The sequence below is a fragment of the Vanellus vanellus genome, assembly GCF_965231255.1.
Source record: "Vanellus vanellus genome assembly, chromosome: 1".
In the NCBI taxonomy this organism is placed as follows: Eukaryota; Metazoa; Chordata; class Aves; order Charadriiformes; family Charadriidae; genus Vanellus; species Vanellus vanellus.
The window spans coordinates 108,483,474-108,503,966 of NC_138905.1; the positions used below are offsets into that span (position 1 = coordinate 108,483,474).

At 39.4% G+C, this 20,493-nt stretch overlaps 1 protein-coding gene across 1 annotated transcript in view; it reads left to right on the forward strand.

Annotated features, from left to right (window-relative positions):
• ROBO1 (roundabout guidance receptor 1) overlaps positions 1-20,493 on the forward strand; it is a gene marked incomplete at its 5' end in the record, with an annotated part of 544,235 nt that overhangs the window by 138,754 nt on the left and 384,988 nt on the right. Inside the window, one exon of the mRNA XM_082491545.1 lies at positions 17,689-17,772. Within this exon, the coding sequence (XP_082347671.1) occupies positions 17,689-17,772 (84 nt within the window). The remainder of the gene's footprint in view (positions 1-17,688; positions 17,773-20,493) is intronic.

Here is a 20,493-nt window from a genome sequence, read left to right on the forward strand (position 1 = left end):
TAGTATTTTTTTTTCCCCTAACAGCTATTCTAAATCTCCACTCTTCCAGTTTGAAGCCATTCCCCCTCGTCCTATCCCTACGTGCCCTTGTAAAAACTCCCCCTCCAGCTTTCTTGTAGGTGCCCTTCAGATACTGGAAAGCTGCTATAAGGTCTCCCTGGAGCCTTCTCCAGGCTGAACAACCCAAACTCTCTCTACCTGTCTTCAGAAGAGAGGTGCTCCAGCCCTCTGATCATCTTTGTGGCCCTCCTCTGGACCCACTCTAACAGGTCCATGTCCCTCTTACGTTGAGGGTTCCAGAGCTGGACACAATATTCCAGGTTTGGTCTCATGAGAGCGGAGTGGAGGGTATAGTATTGACAAATTCTAATTTGTTAAGATGCAATGTATGTATTTGGGAGGCATAGTTACCTTTTGTAGTTTAGGAGTCTCATATTAAGAAAATTGAGTTTATAAGACTAAGTTGTCACTTGATCATTTAAGAGGCTAGCAGTAAGAACATTTTTAATATTTAACATATTAATATTTCTTTTTAAGTCAAAGAATATTCCCATTGTTGCCTCTAAAATGTGAATGTTGTTATGTGAGATAAATCATTATTTTATAGAATATTGAATGCCTGTACACACTTAGCAAAGTGCCAGCTTTCAGCAGTAGTGGTGAATTTAGGCTTAATAAAACTATTTCTTTTACAGGGTGTACCAGTTGACGTTTCTGGAGATGTAATTGCAATGCAAATGCAGCATTCTCTTCAAAGTATAGGATGAGTAAGATAAGAGTTGTACTTACACAATTCTTTAACTTTCAGTGCTCAAGAGGTTAAGTGGTTAAGAAATGTCTTAGATAAACTTATGCTTAATAACTTGTCAAACCCTCTGAGATTATTACTGAAACATTTTTGATAGTGTAATTTATAGTAATAACAAAGACATTAAGACACATTTCAATTTCATATGGGCATGCATATTTTATAATTCAGGAATCTTTCATTCCCATTTTATAAACTGGATAAAGAGATTCTTGGGAATAGATGCGCAGAGGCATATGGCATCCTAGTACCTGTCTGGATTGGAGTGCTCTTGCTCTGATCGTGGTAACCTGGCAAGAAAGTGACAGATTAACATACCTGACTTTGAAAGTTAGCAGCTGAGATGGTTTCCAGGCTGGCAGTCTGTCTTTCAAAACGTCTGTCTCTCCTTAAGATTTCCTTTTCTTTAAGCTGTCTTGATTTCAGGAGCCAAAACATCCTCTAAAATATTTTTTCCTTTGTTTTCTTCCTAAGCAATCAGTCACAAACTGTTTCCTTTAAATAAAATGAACCTTTGTCAGCATGACCTTATTTTCTGCAGCACATACACGACTTTGCCTCAGCAATCAATTTTCTTCCGCATGCATAATTACAAATGGCAATAGGGCTTACATTTTTGCTTTGTTGGGAGAGGGGCTGGGAAGAAGGAAAAGAGAAAAATAGAAGACAGCAATCAAAGTCTGTATTTTATATTTGATTTCATATTAGCCACGCAAACATAAACCCGGATTTTTAAAAAACCTGAATATAACTTTTAAATGTATTTTGCAAAAGTAGACATTAAATATGAATCTTATTCAGAATATTACAGGTTATCTGTTACATCATTTAAACATATTTGGTGGAAGTGACAAATGTGTTTCATGCTTACTAATCCTTTCCTAAGAACTGGAAATGTTCCTTTGTAGGCTAATCAACTAATTATTTATTGGTCTAGAAACATTCATGAAGGCAGAATATGTCCCTATGTGGGCTAATAACATTTTTGGATTGCTTGGTCCCTCAGGCCAGCTAGGCTAAAACTTTGAAACTAGTCAACCTTGTGCTATCAGACAGCAGGCTAAAAGCTCCAAAACACAGACATCATCAGGGTATTGGGACATCATCTGTATCCTCTTCTCCCTGTACTAGCTCCAGTATTACAGGCTTTTAAACATGGAGCTGGAAGCCTTGGTGGTGGAAGCCTGAAGGGAGAAGCTTTCTTCAAAGAACTTGACTCTAACCACAATAGCATCTCAAATCTCCAGCCTTATAATGGAGAGGATAACAGTAACTCCTCTAGCTTGCGGGCTTTTGGGGAAAAATGTATTAGTTCAGATTTGCAGATCATTCAGCAGTGGTATCTGCAAGTTTGTTGGTTTTGAAGAAGTCTGATTTGTAATTAGCGTTTGGTGTCTACATACCTCAAAAAATTTGGACTTCAATTACTATAGGGCAAAGTCACTTAGAAAAAGAAACTATCATTAGAGTGATGTTTGGAATGTGTATTAGCAATAAGGAGAAATCAAACATTGCATAGTTGCTTGTTGACTGAACATCATCTGTTCTCTGCAGTGGGAGGACACTTTGATATGGTTGTGGAATTAATGACTTAGACGTGCCTGGGGAAGCTGTTGTAAGATCAGTCGTGCAGCTTCACTTCTACAATTTCCTGAGTTTCGAGTTTATGTCTTTGTGGCCATAAGACTGCACAGGAGTCATTTTACTTGCAAGAATTCGTGGTGGTGGAATCATCCTGTAACTGCCAAATTTTTTGGTGCTATTGGCTAAAATGATTGGTCACAATGTTGAAGGAACTTGTATCTGGCTGCACTGACTTAATCAAGGTTCAGGCAACAGTTTGTACTGTTTTTAATGCTTAATGCTTGTTCATTAGCACTTTATTTCTACTCTCTGTAGATGCCTGCAAAGCATAAAGACAGTGGAATCGGACTTTCAAGTGATGGCTTTCATCCCCCTAAAGCGATTCCCGAGAATATTTGAGGGATGAAAGCGAAACTGTGCTTTTCATCCTTTCAGACATTCTGCTTTTCTCCTCTCCCTGCCTCCCCCCTCCACGCTATAATTTCATCTCCCCCCTCTCCAGCAGCAGCAGCAGCAGCAGCAGCAGCTGTATCCCGGCTCTGTCGGGCCCCGAGGAAGCTCTCCCGGAGGCGCCGCCGCACCTCCCTGACCTCCGCGGGGCTCCAGCCCCAGCTGCAGCAGTCGGGGGCTCTTCTCAAGCCCAGGTTTTCCCTGCGGCTCAGAACCGCCTGAGACAACGGCTGGGTTTCACCGAGCGTCCTTGCAATGGGAGATCTGGTTCTGTTTTCCTCAGATATCTGTTTTCAGCTTTTCTGGTAATAAAAATACAAAAGAAATCAATTGTTTCCTTAAAAGGAGCCACAGACCGGACCACATGTGCACTCCCTCTCCTTTCTTTTCTCCAAAGAGCTTAAATAAAATCCTAAGATGAACTTACCTACCACCTTACAGTTAGTTCCCTTAGCACAGTGACCTTTCAGCATCTAACAGAAACCTGTTTGGTCACAGTTTTCACAAAGATGCATCTTCAACTTTATTTTGTTTTCTGCTAACTAAACCTGAAATTCTGAAGATCCTGAAGCATTGGAAAAGAAATGCCAGGGGATTTGGGGCTTGATTGGGAAAAAGTTTGCCGTTGAGAAAGAGTCTTTTAAATGAAGAAAATATCAAAAAGATACTTGCAAAGATTAAACTTTCTAAACTTATGAATAATAAAACATTTACGGATCAAATTGCTGTTAGGAATCAAGGACTGATCATCAGTTGAGCTGTTTAGTTGGAAAACCAAACCAAAACCAGTTACACAAGAAAGACATGATAGTTATGTTTGTGAAAGGGCAATCAAAGAAAAAACTGACACTGCTTGCAGTATTTTTAAATGGCATTCTGTGTTGATTGTGTAGTATGTTGTGCTGTATGCTAATTACATACTAGTTCAGTCTGCACTATACCCTTCTTCACAGATTGAAGCCAATTGCACAAAGTGCAGAGCATCCTTCTCCCTGCGGAAGAAAGATTATTTCTATTTCTCTCTTTCATCAACTTTTCTTCAAAACAGACAAACATTAGGGTGGGAGTCATGCTCTGCTCTTTACATTTCAGTGAGAGCAAAAAACCATACTCCGTAAGATGCCCATGAAATCAGATGTCTGCAGAAATGGATTATTTTTCCCTCTTCTCATCTTCAAATACTGTTAGGCTAGGGAAACCATGGTCTCAGGTACCTATTTCATCATTGTTCTCTGAATGATCAGAGGTCCCCTAGCAATCCAGTATTCCTGAGTTTAGCGAAAAGTGGCACATAACATGTATCAGATCCTCAGCTGACATAGTTCTGTTGAAGTCCATTTTAGTTACTAGCAATACACTGCTTCCAGGGATCACCTAGTGCATGTTATGTGATATTTTCCGCTGTGATTATATGAATAGCTCGTGTAATTTCAGTACAGCAAATCTATTGTACAATAATAATTCTTAACTGAAACTTCAAATATTTATCATTGAAATATTTTTCTCTAATATTAATATCTTATGGTTACTTTCACCTTGGTTGGATGATGTATATAAGAATGAACACAAAGGAGAATCAATATAGTCATTAACTGACTCGCCCACAGGATATGATAAATGAGGGGTCATCTTAAATTCAACTAAATTTTCTTTGATACTATATCATCAGAAAAATCTCCATGTGCCTATAGCATTTTTCAAGTGATTTTTTTCTTATGAATGGCCTTTATTTTCAATTATAAGAATCTTTATATTTGTTCAAATTGTGGAATTGGGAGTCAGTCATTCGGATTTATGAAATATGCAATTTTTATTCATGTTACCAATTCAGATTATGAAATGTATACTGATAAAATCAGCTGAGTGGGATGGGGAAGAGCTTAGAAGTGTTTTACTTTGGTCTGATTTTCTACAGAACAGGGTTTCTGTTATCACATAATCTGCATCTGTTGGGTATCCTCCTCTAGTGTCTTCTGAATTCACTTGCTTATCTTAACCAAAATCTTAAATAAAGATGGAAGGAGTCTCAGCTATGTCTGAACCAGTGGACATGAGGTGTAGTTACATTTTTTCTGTATATTAGGACAAGATTTTGCCATATACCAACTTCTGTCTTTTGGTTGCCTTGAGAAAGATACCTGTGGTGGGAGGCTACAAGGAAACCAGGGAAGGTTTTGTCTAGGACTCTGATTGGGATGACTGGGGGGGCAGGACCCTGAGACACACGCAGCCTGAATCTAGTCAAACATAATTATGCTCAAGTTTCAAGCTGATGAGAAAAGCTTAAATAGGAGCTTACCTGGGGAGCCTTCTTAAGCATGAGTGCCAATCAGTGTAAAACCAGTTAACGTTCAGTCAGTGGCTATGGGAGATTTTTTAAATTTATTTATTTCAATTTTTTGTCCAGCTTATCTTTCATCACTAAACATAACTTTTTTTGTGTTGTATGTGTCTGCATTCTTTTCTGAGACTAAATATATTTTCAAAAATATAGCAATTTTCAAAAATATAGCATTTAGAAAAATAAAAATTCTAGGGAAAACATCTTAGATTATTTTGAATTATATTATTTCTAGTGACAAATATTTCTGTTCTTGTTGCTCAGTCCTTTAGAGCTAAGAAAAAGGTCTAAAATGTTTAACCATTTTTGAAGCTTTTGCTGAAGTGCACTTGAAACAGTCTTCATCTCAGATGCAAGCTCTTCATCACTGACTTGTTTAATGCTTCACTTGTATTCAGTTTTAAGTACTGACATACATTTACAGCTTATTTATCTCCAGTGTTATTCTTTCAAGATCATATCACATCTCCTTGGTCACTTTCCAGTTGTAGAACAAAAACAACACAAGTTTCAGTTAAGTTAGATAAACTGTAAAATTTGACTGATGGGAATGATGTGGTAAATTCAGTATTGCTTCTTTTGTTTTAAAGTTTAGGTTTCCTAACTATCTTTTGAGGCTTTTTTTTCTATTTAAAATATGAAATTGATGTCATAAAGGAATACTGTTCTGCTTTGTCTTGTTTTACTTTCTAATCAGTGTTCAATGTCAGATCAGTCTCTAGATGGATATGTTATTTGATCCAATGTGTTAGTTTCTTTTTTCATATCTAGCACCTTCTGGAATTACAGTGTTTTTCCAGGAATTTTCTGTAGTCTGGTCTCCTAAAATGAAAGATGATTAATTGCCCTTAATATGCTAAATATGCTTTTCTTTCTCTGGGTTCTTGTGGTTTTGTTTTGTTTCTGTGTTTCCTTTTCCCATAATCTTTCATACCTATATTCCCAGCAAAGTCAATAAAATAAATTTGAAGTTTGTAAAAATCATAGAAGCATAGAATGGTTTGGGTTGGAAGGGACCTTAAAGATCATTGAGCTCCAACCCCCCTGCCATGACCAGGGACACCTCCCACCAGACCAGGTTGCTCAAAGCCCCATCCAACCTGGCCTTGAACACTTCCAGGGATGTGGCCTCCACAACTTCCCTGGGCAACCTGTTCCAGTGTCTCACCACCCTCAGAGTGAAAAGTTTCTTCCTGATATCGAATCTAAATCTACCCTCTTTCAGCTTAAAACCCTTACCCCTCCTCCTATCACTACACTCCCTGATAAAGAGTCCCTCCCCACCTTTTCTGTAGGCCCCCTTTAGGTACTGGAAGGTTTCTTTAAGGTCTCTCCAGAGCCTTCTCTTCTGCAGGCTGAACAACCCCATCTCTCTCAGCCTTTCTTCAGAGATGAGGTGCTCCATGCCTCAGATCATCTTCATGGCCCTCCTCTAGACCCGCTCTAACAGGTCCGTGTCCTTCTTATGTTGGGGGCCCCAGAGCTGGACGCAGTACTCCAAGTGGCATCTTATGAGAGCAGAGTAGAGAGGTAGAATCACCTCCCTCGACCTGCTGGCCACACTTCTTTTGATGCAGCCCAGGATGCGGTTGGCTTTCTGGGCTGCGATCACACATTGCTGGCTCGTATTGAGCTTCTCATCAACCAACACCCCCAAGTCCTGCTCCTCAGGGCTGCTCTCAATCCATTCTCTGCCCAGCCTGTATTTGTGCTTGGGATTGCCCCGACCCACGCTTAGTACTTTGCATCTGGCCTTACTGAGCTTCATGAGGTTTGCATGGGCCCACCTCTCAAGACTGTCCAGGTCCCTCTGGATGCCATCCCTTCCCTCCAGCATGCTGATTGCAGTACATAGCTTGGTGTCATCGGCAAACTTGCTGAGGGTGAATGTTAACTGTTTTTTTATGAATGAAATATTAAATGTTTTTCCATATTGGTCTGTTGTATGGTAGAAATGTAGTATACTAGTTGAAATAATTTTGAACATACCTAGAAATGTTTAATACCCTAATATGATGAAGTTCCAAGCTAGTAAACTTTTAGACATAGCATGCAGTCTTTTAAATTTAGTAGTAGTAGTGATGTATCACTGAATTGTGAGCCACCAATTGCTATGGACAATTGGTAGGTTATACGTACAGATCTGGTTCCACAGCTCCGCATTTATCAGTGGCTTGATCTTCTGATATACTGTTGTGTGGTAGACTTATATTCTGCTCCGTGTATTTCTTTTTAAAGGTTCATTGCTGTAAGCTAAAGTTTTCAACTTGAGACCTAACCTGATTGTAAGTTTCCCTGCTGACTAGGTAGAAAAAATGTCGGTGAAGGCCATTTGGTTAGCCTCTTGACAAACCCGCTGTGCTCCACTAGCCCATTGCCCACGTGTGGCACCCAGCAAGGGCTGGAGGCTGCTGGCCCTGCAGCCACTGAGCTGGGGCACCCGTGGACTGAGATCTCAGCCATGAACAGTCGGTGAGGGACCTTGAGGACACCAGGGCATGCAGAAGTTTGGAGGGGGCTGCTGGCAGCCACCTTAAGGCTCAAGCCACGTGCTCTTATCAGCAGCCCACGGGAGCATGCAGCACTCAGAGCGAAGCCAGGGCATCATCTTCCCTGTTGGAGTTTCTTTGCTGGATAGCAGTCCTCCCAGCCCGTAGGGATAAAGCATCTACTTCTGACTTTTATCCAGTTTGACACGTTAAAATTTGCTGAGGAACTCTGCTAGAGGCGCTTGAGGGCCCCAACAATATGGAACCAATCACACTAGAAACATATGATATGTATAATGTTGCTTCAGAAGTATTTTTTATTTCCTGCCCAAAGCAGCTGCACTAACACATTTAATGAAGTTAGGACAAACAAACAATCAGGGTTTGCTAAAGATTTTTTTTCTTTTTTTTTGAGCTGTCACTCTTACAGTGTTGTAGTTTAGTTCAGTGATATTAAAGCTGTGACCTAGCCAGCAATGATATACTTGTGAAACTTTATACAAGTAAATCTGACACAATGCATTCTTAGTCAGCTGTGCTTCCATTTTCAATTCATTGCTGTGATGATGAATGAGTGTCTTCCTATGAGAAGCCTAATTTCCTGCTATCTAGCTCTGCGGGTTTTCCGGTTTTGCTTTTTAAGGGTGGTGTAACTATTTCCTGCCATTTGCTATTTAGATCTTGTTCTGTATCTACCAACACATGAACTGAAGTTTCTGATAAGGTTATATCTTAATTGGCAGTTTATCTCAAAGGTCTGGTTGGTTTTTGAACATAGATGTGTGATTTGGTCTGTCTTTCCCATCTTGATAGTTTTATCCATCAAAATTTTGATGTGGCTGCTTTCATTATTTACACTGGCATTGTTCGCATCATATTTGTCTAGTTTAAACCATGCTGTTTTTCACTGTTCATACTATATTTCTTTGGACTCTGTGCTTCCAGTTGCAGCTCTAATTATTTCAGGAGTTCCTGCGGATCTATTGAAGGTCCTATTTTGTTTTAAAATTTGTGCCTCTGGCTAGTAATTCCCATCCTCAATGTACACAATATTACAAATTGACAATATCTAGAGAAATCTGTGGATCCTTGTAAAGCCAAGTACCCCTTGCTGTGTTGTATAATTTCTTATCTGGTATTAATTTTGCAGAGCTGAATTCTGACAAGATAGAAAAGTTATGGATTGTTCTCCTCAGCTATTTCATTTCATCGTAGTTCTATTTCGTCTGGAGTTTGAGTTCATAAACTTGGAGTAATTTTTGACCCCGTGCTTTCTTTTGAGGCTGACATTAATCACACTGAGAAATGAGATTTCCAGCTGGAAGATGCTAAAGACCTACTAGAAACTATTAAATTAACTTACCACTATTTTATGAATCTTTCCCGGTTTAGACTGAGAATTATTAAGTTGATTGGGAAATATGTGTATCTTTCATTATGAGCTAGATAGCAATTGCTAATTCTTTATTTGTGGCTCTTTCTCCTGTTTCCCTGAAGTATTCACAGCTGTGCTAACAGAACCCTGCATAGAGTCAATGGGAGCATTTTGCTGCTTTAACAAGAAAGGACTTCAGCCTAATATCAAATTTTCCGGGGAAATGCTTACATGCTCCATCATTTGTTTTCTTAAGGATATGATTTTGAGTGGCAAGTAGTCAGCTCAGGTAAACAAAGGAAGGAGGAACACCTGTTGTACGGCTTCTCTTCTCTTCAAGGGACAAACTTAAAAACCTCTTTTGTAGAATGTATTTCATTACGCTGCATAAAGGCAGTAACTCTGAAGAAGGGCTTTACAGAAAGAACCTCTGTGATCTAATAATGAAAGACAAAAACTTCCCTGAATTACATACCTCTACTTAGTATGAATTAAAGAAAACATTCTTTCGATTAAAAAAAAAGTTGTGTTGCAAGTGAGAATCATTTGATATCTCTGGGCAATTCACTGTCTCAGAAGGTTAATAGAAAAGGGAATTCTGGATAGACTTGATTTACTACTGCTTTACATGGATAGGTATTTGGGATTTGATAATGCTTGTAGCTTGCTGTAAATTTATTCTTGTAGAGCTGCACTGATTGACATGGTATATTTTTTGACTCTATGTCTTTTTACAAGTCTGTGTGAATATTTGTTTACCTTGCAATTTACCTTTTTATTTCACTTCAAAATTATCCCTCTACATTACTTACTAAATTACTTTTCTGGTAGGCCACAAAGATTTTAATTGCAAACTATGACAGGGTTGAAAACTCTTTTTTAAATCATTGAATTGATTCACAGAATGTAGCATTATCAGGTCTTTGCTTTGTGCAGAGGCAGGTTTAAAAAAAAAGGACTTGGAATTCTTGCGATATCAGAGAGACTTTCTTGCTTACATAGCAGTTTTAATAGGCTTACTTAGTGTGCCCGTGTATTCCCTTGCTGGACAGTGTATTAATGCAAGTATGTCCCCTCTTTCTATAAACAAGCATTGACATACATTGATTTAATATTATTCTCCATGCTGAGCTCTGCAGATATACCAGTAAAATGTAAATGACACAGCTGTGTTGCAGATATATCTTTGACAACTCAGAAGATGACTTTGCATATACAGAAAAGCAAGGGAATGAGAAAGGGCTTGCTCAGCTCTTGAATTGTGTGCGCGCCCTTCAATGTTCCTTTTTATGGTAGTTTTCGTTTCAAATTATGTGACTGCAAAGCTGTTGGGGTTGGCCTGTTGAATTAGTTCCTGAATTTTTATATTTTTTTTTTTTGTCTGTAATAGTCATTAATGAGGGTAATTCATCACCTTTCCTAAGTTCACCACTTAGCTGAATAAAATAAAGGGTAGTTAAGCATGGTGGGTTTCTTGCTGTGCTCCGGTTCTACAGTAAAGAGAAAATGAACCCAGTTCTTTCCTACCATTTTGGGGGCAGCTACTTGTAAAGCAACTGCATAATTCAGCCTCAAAACAACCTTACAGGGCTAGTGATAGAAGCAGCAGGTCCAGGGGTTAATGCCTGGAGGACTGGGTGTAGTCTCATAGAGTTGATTACAACGGTTATGGGTTCATTGAAAGAGGTCCAGTGGAGTTGGAGGGTTGCATGGGAAGCTTGCATAACCAGTTCTTCAACTGTACATGGACCTCATTGCTTTTATTTAAATGTCTTGATAGTAGTTCCCACAGTAATCAGAACTCTCTTGAGAAACATGCAAGTTCACTTGGAAGAAAACAAAATAAGAGAGCCTCTAAGGGACAGGAAATTTCCTAAAGTAAGGTCAAATTCAGAGCTTGCATTAAAAGAAAATACAAAATATTAGCATGAAGAAACCTATGCCAAACACATCTTATGCATACGCCATATTGAACAAAGTCAAGATGACTGGTGAGCACTTTGGAATAAGAAATTTTATTTCTGTATTTTCTGGATAAAGTTTGCTTGTTGCCTTAGAGAATAAAATTCTGTTATAAATCTGCTTGTCCCTCCTTAGCAAATGGCTTCTTGTCCTAATTAATCAAAGTGTCTTACAGAGGCTAGCGATGGGTCTGTTATCTACCCCTGCAACTAAAGCAGCTGGGGCCACCACCTGTTAACTCACTTCCAGCACCATTTAATTAGCCTGAATGGCTGTTACCTTCGGGTTTATCCAGCAGGGAAAGAAATGGGAGCAGATGCAGAACAGGAGAGAACTATAAGGGACAGCCCAAGAAGTGCGAGGAAGAGCTAGGAGAAGTCAAGCTGGGGGCAGGGAGGGGAGTAGAGAGAGGACAATGGACAGATTTGGAAGCATCAAAGTCATACAGTGCATGTTTATGTGCTCTCTGCTGAATACCAAGTTTTGAGAATTTAAGTGTTCATCAGAAATGTCACTGTGAAATTATATTCGTATAATTTCCTGCATGACTGATCCCACATTGGACTTCAGCTTTAGAATTAGAAAGCAAGTGATGTAGATTAAAAAAAAACCCAACAAACAACAAACCCAACAACTCATAGTTATGCTACTCTCTAAAATTTATTGGATCTGTGTTGAAGTTGCTTACACCTATGTTTGCCACCTACTTGCCAAATAAATAAATAAGCTGCAAAGAGGTTGTTTACTAGCAGCATAAATATGCAAAGTGGTTGTTTACTGCTTTTGCATAACTAGAAGTCCTCATTTACTTTTTACTGAGTTAAAGGCTGTTATGAATGAATCATGAAACTGAAGGGAAAAATAACGTGTTTAAATAGCATCCACTACTGAGATTTTGTCAAGATTTCAGTCATGTGCACTCTCCTTTGAAGACAATAAAAAAAAAGATACTCAAACCATTAAATGAAAGCTGTATTCTTCCTTGGTTTAGAAAAACCTGTTCCTAAGGGTTTTTTACACCACAAAGTATTCTGTTCTCATCAGAAAATAGCCTCTTGTGTGCAGTGAATAACATTTCTGTACCTGTGTATAAGTGCACATTTTATTTTTAGAACCACATATTGAGTTCTTAGAACATCCTCATACAGGCTGTTAATAAAAAGCATCCTTATGCTCGTGATTTGCTTGTGCCAGATCCTCAGATTAAAGCCATTATGTGGGAACAAATGCTTGTCTTTTCCCCTTAGCTTAAATCTTGCTTAACTTTTGTGATGAGGCAGCTGAACAGTGTAAACTGTGAATGAACATCTTCTTAATTACTTGTGGAGACTCTCAGCTGAGGAAAATGGTCATAACTCCCTAACGTTATCCAATTTAAACAAGTTAGCTGGCTGAATGTGAACATCTCTAGGAAGTTGCTCTATTAAGACTTATTAAAAATAAGATAACATTTCCTTTCAGCTAATATGAAACATCAGTAAGGATATTCTCTGGATTAATCAGCCATATGCTACATAGACTTGTGATATAGACCTGTAAGCATTTAGGAAGCTGTGATAGTCTGTGATAGTCTGTGATAGCTGTGATAGTCTAAGGGGGGTTTAATTATTCCCAATTCTGCACATAGCTTGAAGTTTTTCCTTCTTGTTCCAGATCTGAAGAATAGGTCCACATTCGTGAAAGCTTGTTTGTATTTTTCTAAATAAACATATAATTTTAGATACTACTTCCCGTTACAAAAGTTAGTTCTCATAGATATATTAATTTAACTTTAACAGTAGTTCTCCCTTAGGTATTATTCTTACTTACCTATACTCTGATAGCACAAATGTTTTGTTATTATGAATAACGAAGTGAAGAGGTATAATTAAATCAAATATCCCTTAAGACATATTATAGTGTATTTCTACTGTAATTCCAACGAAAACCTAGAGTAAATCAAAATACTGAAAAAAAAAAGGCTCCTAGTTTAATTCCTCATCTTAGGTTGTGGTTGCATGCGGTCAGAGTTAGATTTTTTTCTGATGTCTCTTCCTGAATTCCTCTAGATCACTAGAAAGAAATCAATGGGAATTGATCCAATTTGTAGAACACAATTCTAATATTGATAGTAGTTTATATTCATTTGTTTCTCCCTAATCTTTTATTAATGTTCATTTGCAAAATGCTGTTCATGCTGTTTCCTCCCAATTTTGTACCCCCAAGCTGATAACGATAATGGACTTTAGAGAAACAGAACAAGAAATAATGAAGTTACATATTTTGGAATTAAATAAGGCAACAGTTACTATTTTTGTAGTCAGACGTTTTTCAGGAGTTGGCTTTAATTTCAGATAGACTGTGACCTGTGTAAAAACTCAGATACGTGAGATTCCTACAGTAGTAAGAAGTTGTATCTGTTTAGGTCTTTTCAATTTTTCTTTATGTCCTCCAGGAGGATGGGCCAGGGCATCAATACTGAATCATTTGGGGATTTTTAAGGATGCATCGTCAATAAAATGTGTCATACAGATATATCTCCCCAGTACAAAAGAAGCAATAACTGATGGCATCACTTTCTGTTACCGGAGGGGGGGGGGGGGGAAATCACTGGTGACTTCTCGATGAATAGCAGATCTATGGTTATGGTGACTTCTCGATGAATAGCAGATCTATGGTTAAAAGCATGTGTAATATTATTTTTGAGGTTAGGATTGCACAAAGCACTTGAATGTAAGTAGCGGTGAAAATAAATGTGTCTGGTTTGAGGTGTTGTAGGAGCTGAGAGAATGAATAATGGTAAATATTTAGTGTTTGGATTTTCTGATCATTTTGAAGGGTTAAATATATGTAAATTAAAGTATGAGTGGTGTTTAATAGCTCCTGCTGCAGTCTATAAAATGGAGTAACTTAGAGATTTTAGTGGAAATGTCATTGGAAAAGGTTCCCTGCATTTGCATAAATCTTTGGTGCTATCTGACTGCCATTGGACCACCAAAATTGTTCTGAACTTGTATGATTAAGCCAAATCCTCTTGCTGCTTTGAAGGTGTCACCTGTGCTTGGGCTGCACTCACTAAACCTGAAAACATTCCACTAAAAATCTAGACCACTCAGCGCTGGTAAACTTAGCACTCCTATCAAATCAAAATAGATGTTTGTTGAGTGTTTTTTAATGCCTTAAGGTACTTACCCTACTTAATGAATGGCGGCTCTAGAAATGGCTGTGGAAAGAGGGAATGAGATATTTTTCATCATGATGAGGGGTTTGTGTTTTTTATTTTGTTGGGTTTTTTTGGGGGGGGGGAGGGTGGTGGTTTTTTTTTTTCACTTAGTGAATCAACCAATTAGTGCTTAGGCGTTTTTCAAAGTTTAAGTTTTATTTCACTGACAATAGGCTTTTCTGAGGAGCTAGGATATCAGAGACCTTGGTTTAAATTCCTCCTGTCTGATACAGAAATTCAACTAAGATATTCAGCCTTACTGGAAAGTTGTTTTGAGGTACATCTCTCTCTGTCAGTTCTGTGAAACCTCTAGCCCTTGATATTAGTTTGAACTAGATGAGAGCCCTGTTACAGAGTGATTATGGCATTTCTCTGAGGGATAAGACACCAAGTTCAGCCTCTGCTTTGAGTCAGACCGAGCTGTAAATTTTTCATACATCAGGTGAACTGTTCCGGGTTATATAATTTATTCCCTTCACTTTTTTTTGGCACGGTGACTAGTTCAAAAAGTGTAACAATGTAAAATTGTTCATTGTGTTTAGCAAAGCCAAGTGGAAAATTCCCTGATCCTACAGCAAGTCCATCATAAGAAATACATCTTGTCTTAACATTCAGGCCCTTTACCAGCCATTCAACAGAGTGCCTTCATAGCAGTCTCATGATGAAATGTGCTGTTTAAGTCAATAATATTTATTTCTGGTAAGTTTTAAAAGGCGCTTCCAAGCAAAGGCAAAGGTGGATCTTGGGACAGAGCTGAAATTAAATTCAGCCCAGTGCAGGGGGCCACAGCCTGAAACGTAGGACTTGGGTGCAGAGTTACCGTTCAGTGAAATGGGTAGAATTCACCCACAGCAAGAACTGAACTTCAGCGATCGTCATTACTGGAAGTAATTTTCAGCCAGACACAATAATTTAACATTAGTTGAATATCATGTTCTTTATGACCAGGTCAAAAAGTAGCATTTCTCAAAGAATGAGAGAGTGAATTATGTCTATGTGCTTTTGGATTGTAAATAAGAAGTCACTAACAGATACCATGCAAATATCAGTAGTGTTAAAAAGAGACTAATCCCCTCATTTTTGTCGCTGGAGGGACTGAAGCCAAGAATTTCATGCCCAAACGGCTGCAAGTAGCTGTAGCCTAGTTTTTAAAGTTGCTGCTCTCATGCACTGTTGGCTGTATTAAATGCACAGAATTACTGAAATGGAGACTGTCTCTGTTTAAACTCCTAAGCGAGCCTTGCTAAAGGACATTAGCATCAGTTGTTTTGTGGGGTGTTTTGTGGGAGAGGTGGCCCACTGTTGGGAATGCTATGTTTGAGGGGGGAACTTGGGTAAAAAAAGATGCATTTGTTATGCAATTATGTTTTGCACGTGACACCAGACGTTGTGCTGACACGTAGAACTCTCCAGTAGCTTTCAGTGCATCCTCCTCCGTCTTCATCATTTTGAGTAGCGTGTGGTTAAATCTCCTAGAAGGCAATCAATCTTTCAAAATGGTGATCGGCAGGTTCATTGCTTGAAATCTCGGTCTGAGATTTCTGCAGTCGGCTGTAAACATTTGCCCGAAAAAAAGTAGGCACAGCCTCTGCCTCTTAATTTAATAAAAAGTCTCATCCTTCTGTCCTTTACTGCTGTAATTTAAAACTCTGACCCAATCAACCCTTGAATGCAAATAAGTGAGCAATCTGGAGAAGCAGAATGTTGATCCAGTCACTCTACAGCCATTTTCAGAGCAGGTTTTAAAGATGTGCGTGACATTGGCCATTAGTGAGCCAGCGAAGATGAATGGACCAATAAATGAACATATTTCACTTTCTTCATCTGCCAAGATGAAATACCATCTTGGTGTTTGGTTGTTTTTTGTTGTTTGGTCTTTTATTTTCTTAATTTGCACAACAGTATTTTAAAAGGCATGCTATCAATTCTTTAATTGACCTTTTTAAAGAAACATTTTCTCTAATAAGTCCCATTAAGTGGATTGGTCTTGGGGATTTTGGTTTTCTTTTTGTTTTTCTTTTGTAATTCATTAAAAAGATTTCAGTTTATAAGGATGCTGTCTTTATAAGAGTGTTTAAAAAAACAAATGGAAAATATGAAAGTTTGGCATCACATTTTAAAAATTAGGTTGACTGAGATAGTAAAATTAAACATCCAGAAAAAAAATCCACTTATGTTTTTTTCTAGTTTAATTTCACACATAGATGCTTTAGGTGTTTTGTGAAACTTCAGAATGATTTCTAGCAGAATATGCACTTTATTGAGAAAAGGAGTAGTTACTTTCAGTCATTATAGAAGTCTGTGTGTGAAAGAGCAAAATATATCTTTCCTATTCAAGGTCTTTACAATAATTAATAAATTATCTGACACCTGTCAACAGGAAAAAGAAATAAGCAGCCTATTGTTGTGGTAGTGATATTCTTGCAAAGAGATTTGCTTCTTGCAGGTTTTTTTTTAAAACAAAACATGAATGTTTCTTTTCAGTTGTTATCTGTTGGACAGTGTGCTATCAAAAGTAAATTAAAAATAGAATTTAAGTTTAATAAATGGTTTTATATTAAGCTATATAGACGAGAGTAAAAAGATCTAGTGATATTGACAACAAATTCCTTTGGGTTGTGCTGTTCTGTTTTCAGAGCCACTGGGATTTTTATTTTATTTTTTGCTTTGAATTATTTAGTTCATTATTATGAGTTATCTTCACAGTGCTTTGTGGTGTTTTGATCAGCAATTTATCTTGGGGTCTTAAAACACGTGTTCATTTATGTGTTTAGCTGACCAGCTGCCTTCCCTTTTTTTTTTTTTTTTTAATTTTAATGTGACATTAAAATTGAATGTTTCCTTGCAACCATCTTTCAACTCAGAAAATGCTTCTTACTTCTTATGCTGCGGAACTGTTGCCTTTTCATAGAGGGGCTCTACCCCTTTCCCCTGCCCCATCTTCCAGAAGAGGTAGAGCAGCCCCCCTCCCCATGCTCACCAAGACCCTGGCGTGTGTGTCCCCCCCGCCCCCCCGCCTCCTCCCCACAAAGAGGTGAAGTCCCCTGAGTCTGTAATTGCCAGGAGATGAAGCGATGATGGGGAGTGATCACAGTCAATAGCTTTGATTAACAATAAGGTGGAAAATTAGCAATGCTAGCATTCAGCTCCCCTGCCTTCCCGTCCCCATATGCTCACGGCAGCCTGCGCTGGCTGGTTGGCAGGGTGGCCACCGCGCCTGGCGGGCTGCGGAGCCAGACTTGGAGTGGGGCAGGGAGGGACAGCGGGCAGCGTTTTGGGGACCCCGGGCGATGCCCCCGGCCGCTTTTTACTGGGGACCACCACGCAGGCGGGGGAAGGAGGAAGCGTGCCGTGCGCTGGCACTGTGGCTCTTGCTGTCATGTGTGGATTTAATTGTGTCTGGACATGTTGTGATCGAAATGGCAACCACTGTTACTCCTGTGACCCCATCAGCAGCTCTGGTGTTGTTTCCGACAGACTCCGACGACCTAGAGAGGGGAAACGACAGCGGGACACCACTCCCCACCTCTGATAACGGCGACAATTCGCTGGGCTACACAGGTAGAGTGCATCTTTCCAAAATATTCCTGACTGCCTACTTGTGACACTTTCCACCTACATCTGCCATTACCACCTGTACACAGTTTTTTAATCATCTTTGCTAGCTGGCTCTCCTTCACCATCACCCTGGAAGTTCAACGTTGTTAGTGCTGTCGGGAAATATTACTAACTAATTTAACTAACCAAGATGGCTTTCTTTTTGTGTGTTTTACAGTACATTTCAATTATTTAAGTGTTCAAAGTCTTTTCTATTGTTGAAACAACGCATCCATTATTTTCCTTCGAACCGTGTGCGTTAGTGCATGAGGCAATATATCATTTCAGAGCAATGTTTTTGAAGATCAAAGGCAGCGATTTTTCCACGTGTTTATTTTGGGTTTTGTTTTGTTTTGTTTTTCCTTCTGTTGTAAACAAAAGTAAAATATATTGCAGCAGGGCAAAAAAATCCAAGTGAAACTAAAATGCGATTGGGGAAAGCTCAGTTTCATTGGCTTCTGCTGCGCATAAACTAGAGAAACGGGTCTCTAGGCCAAATAAGAAAAGCCACAGATAAGCAGCACCATACGGTGGGTTGCAGCAGTGATCTCTGAGGGACCTGATCCTGCAACTCCGCTGCGCACTGAAATGATACCCAGCTCCAGGAGTCTTTCTGCTGACCACAGCCTGGGCTCAGCTGCAGAGTCCCTGACCACAGGGTTCTCATGAACCACTGGTGATCCAATATAGTCACAGACTCTAGATCTGAATAACCGTCAGGTTGTGAAGGTAAGTATTAACAATTCTGGTAGTAGCAACTTCTGGAAAGGGTAAAATGTATCGAAGGAGGGAGAATGAGTTGGATGTTCAACTTAAGGGTATTCTTCAAATACTTTATCGGTTACTAGTGCTACTGCTGCTCACACTGTGTAAAATTGCATATAGTCGAGTTATTAACAAAAGCGATTGAATCAGATATTCATAAGTAAGACAGTCTTACAGGATACAAGAAGAGGATAGGCAGGTATAAGAGAGAGGGAGTAATTTCTTGTCCATTCATAAAACTTCAGGTCTGTTATACACCACTTACACTGATTACTTTCATTGCCTGCCCCTCGCAATCATCCCTGCATGTGGTTGAAAACCTTGACGCATAATTTTATTCCAGTTTAAGATATTTTTTTTCTAAATAGCTAAAAAAGCAAAGCAATACAAATTTCCCCTCAGTCAAGAAAATAGATGCCACCTTAGAAAAACATGGCATGAACCCAGCTGCATGTGGATTTTTTCGACTTTTCTACCTCCTGAATATTCCAATTAGTCTTTTTTCCAAATTCAGGCCCCCTTCCCCCCCTCCCCCGATTTTGGCACATCTGTGCTCCCTGATGCATATGGGGTCATCATATTGACAAAATGAAAATTAATATAGCTTAAAGAATGCTTTTTTTAACTCACTGTAAGTTAGATATTTGTTTTCAGAAAAACAGGCCTGGGAACGGTGATTGCGGAGTCCTGTGTTTAAGCAGCCACCAGTTTATTTGGGGCCACGAGTCAGACTCTGTTGTTAATACAGTTGCTTGTTTTTCCTAGAGAGGAGCAATCAGTGCCCCTCCAGCCCCCTCACCCCTCCCTGGCCTGGGGCAGGCGCCCAACGGGCAGCTTCCTGCCCCTCCAGCCTCCCATCTGCCCAGGGGGGTGGGAGATGGGGTCCTGCATGCACCCTCCACGAGCCCCCTTAGCCAGGATAGTAGCGGGGGTAAGATTTCAAAGGGGAGACGCCGTCGTCTTTTCCCATGGGCGTCTTTCAGAGATGAGTGGGGACATCCCACGGCGAGCGCACCAGGTGGGTGACAGCAAGTGCCAGGGCTGCTGGTGGTGCCGCTTTGCAGCAGAGACTTTGTCCCCCCTTTCAGGGCAGTATTTAAGGCATATGAGGCAGCGTTTAAGACAGTAGCTCCGCTCTGAGCACGGGGTCATGCAATGACTTCCTAAACAGAGCACAGACCCTTCTGCGTCTGTCCACCCATGAGGATCTGTCACCCGTACCAAGGTGCCCACGTGCATCTGGGAGCCTTGTCCGGGGACAGGTCCCTGCGGGGTGTTGCAGCTGTTTAACCTGTCTCTCAGAGACTAATGGGGTCGTTTGGGAGGACTGACAAAATCAAACCCTGGTCTAGTAGTTCCCCAGAGGCTCTGGATCTGAACTCTAGGCTGTATTTTAATAGGCTTTTTCCAAGCGAACGTGAAAGTCAGGATCAAGTTAGAAGCAACCACAAGCTGAACAAAAATGAAAACCGAGAGGACGGCTGGTTTTGTTTTATTAGAGTTTTTGTGCCTCTATGAATGAGCACTGAGTGAAGGAAAGACCAAGTTTTTAATGTTTAAAGATTTAATGGTCCATTAGTTTTTCTCTTCTATGTAATAGTAATCAGTAGCACTACGTGTGTATACCTTGGTTTATATTGAAAAGCCTTGGAGTATTTATTAAAATTAGTCTGACAGGTTTCTATAGTAATCACTAAGGATTTTTTAAAATAACATTAACTGTAATAAAATCTTATCGGTAAGTTAAATTTTTTTCTAATTTATTTGCCCGTTTATGTGGGCCTAATATGGAGTTCCTGAATTTTATGGAAGAATTCTTATGTCAATTTTTGTTCTTTCTTACCTATATAATTCTATTCTTCAAAAGGAAAACCATTCCAGGAGCTTGTTTGTTCTGAAAATTCTCTGACTCATTCTTAA